General features: G+C 44.5%; 1 protein-coding gene across 3 annotated transcripts in view; it reads right to left on the bottom strand.

Annotated features, from left to right (window-relative positions):
- Positions 1 to 271: 271 nt before the first annotated feature.
- The window catches only part of LOC147111637 (short transient receptor potential channel 6-like), a 263,222-nt gene continuing 253,107 nt past the window's right edge, over positions 272 to 10,386 (bottom strand). For all 3 annotated transcript variants that reach the window (XM_085998725.1, XM_085998727.1, XM_085998726.1), the window contains exons 11-12: positions 4,150 to 4,225; positions 272 to 709 (exon numbers count right to left, since the gene is read on the bottom strand). In XM_085998725.1, the coding sequence (XP_085854851.1) occupies positions 585 to 709; positions 4,150 to 4,225 (201 nt within the window). In that variant the 3' untranslated portion in view covers positions 272 to 584. The remainder of the gene's footprint in view (positions 710 to 4,149; positions 4,226 to 10,386) is intronic.

Genomic DNA, 10,386 nt, shown 5'->3' with positions numbered 1-10,386 from the left:
AAATTGTCCTTCCATTGCTTTTTTCCCACTTTCCCCCTTCCTCTCCCAGAGATGCTGACTCAGATCCCTGGCTTGTGAATGGCACAGAGTTGACAGCACAACTTGGAGCTACTGCTTTGCATCATTCTCAGCAGTAATGGTTTCAAACCAGTTCCTGCAGTACAGAAATGCCCTATTTAGTCTGAGGCAACATAATAATATAATTTTCTCATCAAAATATAGGCTAGCGTAGAGAAGGTGCAAAGCATTCCAGTCTCAGGCATTGTTACGAGATCTCCTTTATTGTAAAGAAAACATATATTTTACACAAGTTTTCATTGATTTATAAACATTTTAATACAATGTGTACCTCAGTCAGGTAATATTATCTGATAATATAATAAAAACATTTCTGATATTGTACAAATTATTGCATAACTACTGCTTTGACTATGCACTCAATTCCTATTGGAATGTTTGTATCTAAATTATATTTGGGACTATTGCAATAAACGTGCAAAATCTATCATTATAGTTACTGATTTGGTAAAGAGTTGTTGTTTAAGGTACTATGTCACTACGCTATTGTTTGCCTTCTTGTTGGACTACGCTCCCAATTTTTCTGCAAGCTGTCTGATCAATTCAGCCAGATCTTCTGTGTTTTGTGATTTCTCTTCAAGGAGTTCATATCGGAGACTTGAAATATCTTGTTTGATTTCCTTGAGTTCACCTTGAAAATAACAAGAAGCAAACATATGAACAAACTACATTGATAAAGAAGAAATTTTGCAACGGAAATGTTTTTGAATGTAGACTTTGGAATTAAGATAATAAGAAGACAAGATAAATACAATATTGAATAAAAATAACCTCTGTTCAGGACTAAAATTCACAAACATATGCTCCAGTTCGAAGAACCATATATTGATAACAGTTGTTCAATAAACTAACTGTACCCTGGTAACATAAAATAAAAGCCATCGTAATAATATACAATGTACTTGACCATCCCTTTTAGACTAATCTATTAATTATTTTACTAGTTTATCCTTTTGCTACTGTAAATACTATAAAATCGTAAGTCTAGCACCTATGAACTCCCCCCACCCCCCCCCTCAAAAAGATATTTATGGGGATATTGTATTTCCATTTCTTTAAATATTTTAACAAGATTAAAGGAGCTGTCTCCTCTCAAGCTAATTGATGTAGAGTTTTTGGCTTTCTTCATTTTTACACTATAGATTTATTTTGTTTAAAGTTTTGGATGACTTTTGTGCTCATTAAGATGAAATATATTAGTGCTGGGGAATGGGATATTTTTCTTCACCGAATGTTGGCATTAAGTATTCCCAGGTCAGGTATAGCAGTATTAGATACAGACAAAATCTCGTTTTACTCTTCCCCATCAATGTTCTGAAGTCCCAAACTCAGAATAACACTCCCACCTGCACCATTATGACACTTTTCGACTTCTCATAGAAGCCATCTTTTTGACTTCTCTGAGACCAATTTGCAACAACTTATGAGTTTTTTTTTTGCTGTGGGCATTCCTGCCTCTGAGTCAGGAGGTGAAGGGTTCAAGCCCCACTCCAGATAGCCCGGTGAGTGGACACTACTACAGTCTTTAAATACTGGCTTGGCATCCAGCGGGGTACATACTTCTGGACGGAGTGACCACTTTCTAAGTGGTAGTATTCTCACCTCGGAGTCAGAAGGGTTAATATTGGGAAGTGTGGGTGCCCCTCCCCTACCCACCACCATTGTAAGGAGTAGGTGGGGCTCTTTATTCTTGGTTGCAGCTCAGCCAAATATAAAAGCCAACAAGGAAAAAAAGAGGAAATAACCTCAGCTACTCTTTCCTAGGCCATGATTTTACTAACCCCGGTGGGTCCAGGGCAGGCAATGTCAGTGGCGGGTCGCGGCCCCGCTGCTGGCTCCATCCTGCTCTGTGAAATGGCTTTCGGTTGATAGGGCTTGTTAAGCCCGCCCGTGTTTCCCGGGCCAATTAGAGGAAGCAGGTCTGGTGACATCATTTCATGACGTGTCATCAGCCGGTCCTTAAAGGGACCATGTCCAAATTTATCTTGACATTTGTGCTGTCAGTGTTCTACAGCATTGAGGTGCTGCAAACACTGCACAGATGCACAGGGCTGCACCCAGGTTCTCCCATGATGCCCTCCATATGCTTATGGAAGGAGTCACAGCACGCAGGGAGGTCCTCTTCCCTTCCCATGGGCGGAAGAGACCTCCTCAGGAGACCTAAACAGCCTGGTAAGGTTAAATGTATCTTTAATGATCTGTCAACAAGGCAATAATCAGCTTAATTGGGTCCCCTGCCGCTGCGTGTCGGGTCTGCTCAGCGCTGACAGACCCGACATTGGGAAAGGTGCTTGGCAGCAGGTTGACAGCAGGGTCCTGACCCACTGTAAAAAAAAAAAAACACTTTCCCACCCGACCTGCCACCGATCCCGCCTGCTGACCCCCCAGAAAATCCTGGCCCTAGTAAGTGGCTCAAGAATCTCATGTGTGTGACTTAAATGGGTAAACGGGGTTTTCGTCGCACTTCTGGCGAAGTTACGGCAGCGAAGCAGGAGCAGCTGCAAGAACATTCTCAGCCTTTGTCCTTTTTAGCAACAATACAAAAAGGGGAAGAAAGTTAATTTTTCAATTCAGCTAGCATAAATGTTGTGGGAAGTGGAAAAATATCAAACTATTGCAATTGGAGTGTCCTGAGGTTGGAAGCGAGTCAAATTGTTGGTGTGGACAATGGTTCCTTGAAGTCGCTCCTTAAAACCTACCTCTGTAACCAAGCTTTTGGTCACCTTTCCTAATATCTCTATGTGGCTCGGTGTCAAATTTTGTCTCGTTACACCTGTGAAGTGCCTTGGGATGGTTTACTACGTTAAAGGCACAATTTTTTTTTCATTTGTTCCTGGGATGTGGGCATCGCTGGCAAGGCCAGCATTTATTGCCCATCCCTAATTGCCCTCGAGAAGGTGGTGGTGAGCCGCCTTCTTGAACCGCTGCAGTCCGTGTGGTGAAGGTACTTCCACAGTGATGATAGGGAGGGAGTTTCAGGATTTTGACCCAGTGACGATGAAGGAGCGGCGATGTACTTCTAAGTGAGATTTCTGCCTGTGATATACCTGACCTGGGAGTGTTTGATGCTAAATTGATGAGAGTTTTTCATATCCCATTCCTAAATGGAACCTTTACTCTATTTCAGCAAATAAAAATTTCTGAAAGACTGATTGGTGTAACAGGGTAGCTCACTGTCGTTTCACTTCCAGGGCTTGGTTTAAATCGAGCCCAGGCTGATGAAATGAAGGCTTTCTGTCCCTGCTAATTCTAATGGTCATACACAAAATGAATTTGTGCAGTCTCAACCCAGCGGGAGCAGATCCACAGCACAGAATCTTTCTTAATTCTGCTCTGACTGAGTCACCAGTCTTCATCACACAGGTAATTGATTTGGGAAATATAAATGTCACACTGTTGCAGCAATTCTCTTGAGTACAGGGTTATGGCAGCTTGTTATCAGAGAGCAGAGAGAGCTTTATTCTACATCTACCCCTGCTGCACTTGATCTGAGAATGCTGGCATTGTCTGTCAACAAAGTGGAAAAATATTCCCTTCCTTAGTACAAACATATACAAGTACAATAAAATATACTCTAAATAATTTTGAAAGTAATTATTTTAGAATTAAATAGCAGTGTCATTTACCCACACAAATATTTGTCCTGCTCCATGTTACTTTTGGATAAATTTAGCCTGTTCTATTTCGCCAGATGAGAGGTGACATGTTCCACCAATGTTCCATGACTTAACCGTAACAAGGTTTCCAAACAAAAAAGCTCCGAAGCATGTTACTCAAAATAACAAATTGTAAAACTTTTTATAGACTAACAGATTTTTAGACTAACAGATTTTTAGACTAACAGGCTGCTATTTTGCAACCAAGTACTCTGGGTCATGTTGATCGTTGAGTTCAAAAAAATTAAGAATTATTGTTGCACTTTTAGTGAGAAACTGGAATGTTCTGAGCTGAATTTATTCAGAACAGCTTGTATTGAGAGGACTGCGTTACCAAGATAAGCAGAAATTTTTAATGTATATATATTACGAATATATCAACCATTCCCATTATATGATCATGACTTTGACTTACCTTCATTGACTTCATCATTTTCCCTATCCATTTGTGCTTTCAGTACATATCTCTTGATGAGACGTTTCATTATTTTCTGCAAGTAAGAATTAAGGAGCCTGTTATTGAACTATGAACTGCTGGCATGTACTGCACAAGACAATCTGACAGCATAGCATCAAAATCTGGCAGTTCATTGTTGTAGTTAGCCGACTAACATCCAAAAGGCAGATTCTAAATACTGCATTTATAAGTTAGAAATAATATAAGCCAAAGTTTTTCTCCAGCAATCATATTCACTACATTTGTATTGCAGAACTAACCAGGAAGAGGTTGCACAATTCCAACTGCAGCTCCAAGTTCAGTGAAAACCATCCCATTTATAGCCAGGCAAATGACACAGGTATCAGAGACTCACACCATTTAGGCAGACATCAAGACACTGGAAACCCGAATGTGTTCAGAACATCTAGAGTGGTAGGTCAAGGTAGAAATTTGGACAGGGCCCTGCTACACTGGATCTTTACTCCATTAGATCAACGCTGGGGTTTCCTGGGAGAGGGGGCAGCTCCTACATTCACCCCTTTGAAGTTGATGTCATGGATGGAAGCGGGACTGGCAAAATGATGTCACCTACCAGAAATCCCACCAGTCCTACTGACAGGGTCCCCAATGTACTGGAGGCCTGTATAAAGTAGACAGCAATTTCAGGGAGGCAGATGTGATGCCTGATCCTTAAAGGTCGGCTTCCTTCCAACAGCTGGTTGCATACGGAATAGCTGTTTTAAGAAAAGCATCCTTCGTGGTAACTATTCCTTGCTTACTTATTCAATCGCCTTCTGGACATAACACATCTTTCCTTCCTTTTCTCTTTCTACTTGACTCTTTCTGATTGTAGCAGAGTTCCACAGGCAAGTGTGGATTCCTAAGAGGAGTCATGAGCCAAGTGGGAAGGTGATAGCCCTTGTCTCTAAGCAGCCAGCCTTTAAATTGCTGTGCAGAGGAAAACAGTGGGGAGAGGAACGACTGACACAATATAAATGCATCATGGCAGCTGCCAGCAAAAAAGGCGCAAACCTGCATGATGTTCTGCTGGTCATCGCACACCAGTTGCACATTAATGGAGTCGAAGCCCTTATGATTCATGATGGCAGTTGCATTGTGTAATGTTGATCAGGTGGTCCCCTGGACAAGTTTTTATTTCCCAAGGGGCTGGGAAAGAATTTTCCAGATATCCCCCAGCCCCCACGATTGGCCTGGTTTTTATCTGTCTTTTTGCCTCTCCCAGGAGATCACACATCTCTGGGTGGGGTAGGGAGTAAATGCATCGTGATGCACTAGGCAGCAACTACAAGCATTTTCAAATCCAAGTTAATAAACCAGTAAACATAGAATAATGGCCTAGAAATTCAGTGGGCTGTGCCACCCATTAGCGCCTTAAGAGGGCGCTAAGTGGGTCGGAAGCCACTGGCCACGCCTCCCGCTAAATTTAGCGGGACACTAATGGCGGCGCTAGCTGTTAGCGCTGTGCCGCTACCGATGACGTCATCGGTGTGCGCAGCGCCCCGCTACTGCCCCGATCACGAAATTTACTTGTGCCCCCTGCTTTAATGCCGGTCGCTGTTTGCAACCGGTTCAGGGGGGCCTACCTTCGGCGGTAGAGGCACTGAGGTGCGGGGCGGCCATTTTTTTTGCTGGCCGCCTGCCAGCACCTCTCCGCGCCGCCGTCCCCGGCCTCCTGAGCGCCCCCCCCCCCCCGCGGAGTGCCGGCTGTGTCCCAAGAGCCCGGCACTTCTCCTCGGTGCCGGGCTCTTTTGCCGGCAATCGCAATCTTTGATCGCGCTGCAGCAGGCCCCTCCTCTTTAAGAAGGGGAGGAAGGCCTGCAGTACCGCAGCACGCCGTGCTGCAGCGTGTGGCACTGCAGCATGTTGCGCAGCGATCTTCAGCTGCAGCACCCCAAGAGGGATGTGGGGCGCCTCGAGTAGCGCCGCGCTTCCCTCTGGGGCGCGCAAGGTGAATTTGCGGCAGGCGGCCATGACTACTTCCGGGGCGCTACTTTTGGCGCCCTGGCGAGGCTGGCGCCCCAACTGGGACGCTACTGAATTTCTAGGCCAATGTCTTCAAAAGCTCTATACAGCTTTACCCAAGAGCAGCTTAAGGATTCCTTTGAAATGGCAGCCTTTGTACTTGTACCACCTATGGTTGGTGGGCAGGAGCAGGAAGTGGCATTAGTTAGGTGGTGAGGTCACAAAATGATGTCAGCATCATAATGACATTACTTGACCCCGATTTAGACTTATTCAGGAGATGCCCAGGCCACCAGGATTAATGTTCTCTGGAAAATCAGACCAGCTGTAAAAGCTGTAAGTGGGCAGACACATATTTTTCATCATATTTTGGGGATTGGGGTGAGGAGGGGGGTTATAAAGAGATTAAAATTGCCCCAATATCTTTTATTCCAGGTTCATTTCCACCCAGACAGCCTCTTAAAACCACACTGTCTAAAATCCCACTTAACCTGCTGCTGTCCCATTGATAGTAGCCTCAATGTCATTGGCAAGGAAAACAATCTGATGATGAACTGTGCCAATCATCAAAAGAAGTGCTATTAGCCCACATCTGAATTGGCAGTGCTGCCTTACAGGGCAATATAATTATTTGCCACCAGAGGCAGCTATGCTTACTTGCTCGGGCAAAAGGAGTGGCTGAACTGCTGTACAGGCCTGCAAAGTGGCTTCCTTGTCACTAACCAACACAAAAGTTTCCCTGGCCACTATGGAAAGTAGTTGCCCCCAGTCAAAGGTCATTGTGTCTGATTTTCCTGGGACAAGCACCCAGAAGGAACTCATTCCCCTGAGGCTAAACACAGGATAAAGGTTTAGAGACCCATGATGCCTGAGGATTTCTGGGACTACTCCCAAGGGGATATAGACTGCCTGCACCTGCAGTAGATGCAGGCATAGGGCAGTAATTTAAATGAGGGGAGGGGGGTTTCCTGGCCCTCACTCCTCATTTCGCTCTTTGCATGTCGCTGAGAATCCATTCTGAGGGGCAGAAGTAGCCAAAAGGCCCCAACCATGGCAGGCATTGCTGCTGCTCCAGGCCTGGAATAGCAGCCAACTTTCCTGCCTCACTTTCAGGTGCTGGGCCTTGCTATGATGTGGGTCTGCAATGATAGGGTACAACTTAGCCATTCAAATAACCGGGATTACCAAATTTGGGCATCCTGAGACCTGGCCAGAGGCAGCACACTTCAGGCACACTGCGCCTGCCCAGTGGCCAGAGCAGGAAAATCAGCCCCGTCATTTGTGACTTTAAAACAACTACGTGTGCATAAGACCACATGTGCACATTTAAATATGGAATTGGTGTTGCAGAAACAGATTCATAATTTAAGAGAACCATCTTTACTGCATTAGGAGCTCTGGTTGGTTTTGCATAATTGCTTTCTGAAGTAGGTCTGTGTTAAAAATAACCAGACCACTCAATTAATTGCTCTTTCTACATTTGAAACAGATCAACAACAATAGCGATTACAAATTTTAAAACCTAATAAAGGTAAACAATTTTGTTGCAATTTCTCAAGATAATCTTATATAATTATAATAAAATGTCATTGGGCTAGATTCAGCTTTAAAGTGAACAAAAGGATGCAATAACTGGGCACTTAGAAACTAATAGTAAGATTGGGCAGAGTCAACATGGATTTATGAAAGGGAAATCCTGTTTGACAAATCTATTGGAGTTCTTTGAGGATGTAACTAGTGGAGTAGACAAAGGGGAACTGGTAGATATGGTGTATTTTGATTTTCAGAAGGCCTTTGATAAGGTCCCACACAAGAGGTTGGTGAACAAAATTAGGGCACATGGAATTGGGGTAATATACTAGCATGGATTGAGAATTGGTTAACAGACAGAAAACAAAGAGTAGGGATAAACGAGTCTTTTTCAGGATGGCAGGCTGTGACTAGTGGGGCACCGCAAGGTTCGGTGCTTGGGCCCCAGCTATTCACAATTTATATCAATGATTTGAACGAGGGAACTAAATGTAACATTTCCAAATTTGCTGATGATACAAAGCTAGGTGCAGTGTCAGTTGTGAAGAGGATGCAAAGAGGCTTCAGGGGTATCTCGACAGACTCAGTGGGGTCGATTTTCAGTGTGCCGTGAGGTGGGCTTTTAGGCGTGCGGGGGGCAAAAATCCCGAATTCGGGGGTCCCGACACCATCCCGCCCCTCCTCCACGTAAGTTTCAAAGGAGGCGGGTACCCGCCGCACACTGGGACCCACCGACCCGAGGTAGGAAGGGATTAGTGCCAATTAACTGCCTGTTAACAGGTCATTAACAGGCAGGTTTTAGCCTAATCCTTATTTTGAAGGTTGTCGTGTGGGATTCCCGATGGCTCCAAACCATGCCAGGTTACAGCAGGCGGGCCGTCGGATTGAAGGACTTGGAGGGGTCGAGATGTCGGTGTTCAGGTGAGTGATGGGTGCATGAGTGCAAAGGTAAGTGTGTTTGGTGTGTCTAAAGTGTGTAAAGAAGTTTAAATTACCTGTACTTACCTCTACAGCCTTTCTTCCTCTAGGCTTCGGGAGTCCATCATTCAGCCGGCACTGAAAGCAGAATGGCCGCGAGCTGTCAAAAGTGACAGCCTTCAGCTCTCAGTGCCGGCATGATTTCTAACTGAGTCTGCGTAGAAGGACTCAGGTTAGAAGTAAGACGGTATTTGACAGCTTCAAACACTGTCAACACGTCTTGGCAGATGAAATTTCAGTCTGTGACGTCACCTGTTGCCGGGTGGCCCTTAATTGGCCTGCTGAGCCCGCTGGGCGGGCTCAACAAGATCAATCAAGGGAAAATCGCGTGGATTGGCCGCATCTCAATGGAGGCAGGACTAAAACCCGAAAGGTGTAGTCCCGCCTCCTTCCCGACTGCTGAATGAAAATCTAGTCCAGTGAGTGGGTGAGAACATGGCAGATGGATTATAATGTGGATAAATGTAAAGTTATCCACTTTGGTAGAAAAAACAGAAAGGCAGAGTATTTCCTAAATGGTGAAAGATTGGGGAATGCAGATGCTCAAAGGGACCTGGGTGTCCTTGTACATGAGTCACTGAAAGTGAATGTGCAGGCACAGCAAGCCATTAGGAAGGCAAATGGTATGCTGGCCTTCATTACAAGAGGATTTCAGTACAGGAGTGAAGAAGTCTTACTCCAATTATATAGGACCTTGGTGAGATCACACCTGGAGTATCGTGTACAATTTTGGTCTCCTTACCTAAGGAAGGATATACTTGCCATAGAGGGAGTGCAACAAAGGTTCACGAGATTGATTCCTGGGATGGCGGGACTGTCGTATGAGAAGAGATTGAGTAAACTAGGCCTGTATTCTCTTGAATTCAGAAGAATGAGAGGGGATCTCATTGAAGCATACAAAATTATTACAGGGCTTGATAGGGTGGATGCTGGGAGAATGTTTCCCTTGACTGGGGAGTCTAGAACCAGGGGCCACAGCCTCAGGATAAAGGGTAGGCCATTCAGGACTGAGATGAGAAGAAATTTCTTCACACAGAGGGTGGTGAATCTTTGGAATTCTCTACCCCAGAGGGCTGTGGAGGCTCAGTCATTGGGTATATTCAAAACAGAAGTCAATAGATTTCCGACTAGTAAGGGCATCAAGGGATATGGCGATAGGGCCGGCGAATGGAGTTGAGGCAGAAGATCAGCCATGATCTCATTGAATGGCAAAGCAGGCTCAAAGGGCCGAACGGCCTACTCCTGGTCCTATTTCTTATGTTCTTATCACAGGGAAGGGTAAGGCTTTCCTAAAAATGTAATTTAACCATTAAATAGTAGGCTTAAAAAGACTTCGCCGTTAACTGCGTCATATTTTTAACAAACGTCTAAACGTGGTCTCAAAATCATTAAATTGAGAAAGATCTACAGCCTTTCTCATTTCTTTTTCAATTCACACTTTGGAGTAAAGCCACTTACACCTGGTTGTACAATTATGCCACAGATCACGGTAACCTAGCATGCTCACTTTGCAACAAGGTTAGACAGACTACTTATTACAGAATGTCTTCTCATAGAAGTAGTTGTTTAATGTCCAGGACTTATGGTGCTCTGGAGCTCATGTCATTTACTTTGCAGAACAGATTTTACAACAATGGCAGCCACAGAGAAAAATCTTGCATTTGTTTGAAAGTTCTGACTTTTATATCTGGCTGCAGAACTGACCTAATGTCTGGGGAAAGA

This window comes from Somniosus microcephalus, chromosome 10, assembly GCF_052327205.1.
Source record: "Somniosus microcephalus isolate GS21.2 chromosome 10, FLI_Smic_1.0, whole genome shotgun sequence".
Classification (NCBI taxonomy): Eukaryota; Metazoa; Chordata; class Chondrichthyes; order Squaliformes; family Somniosidae; genus Somniosus; species Somniosus microcephalus.
Note: the sequence above shows the minus strand (reverse complement) of the source record. Positions and strands in the feature narration are given on the sequence as shown.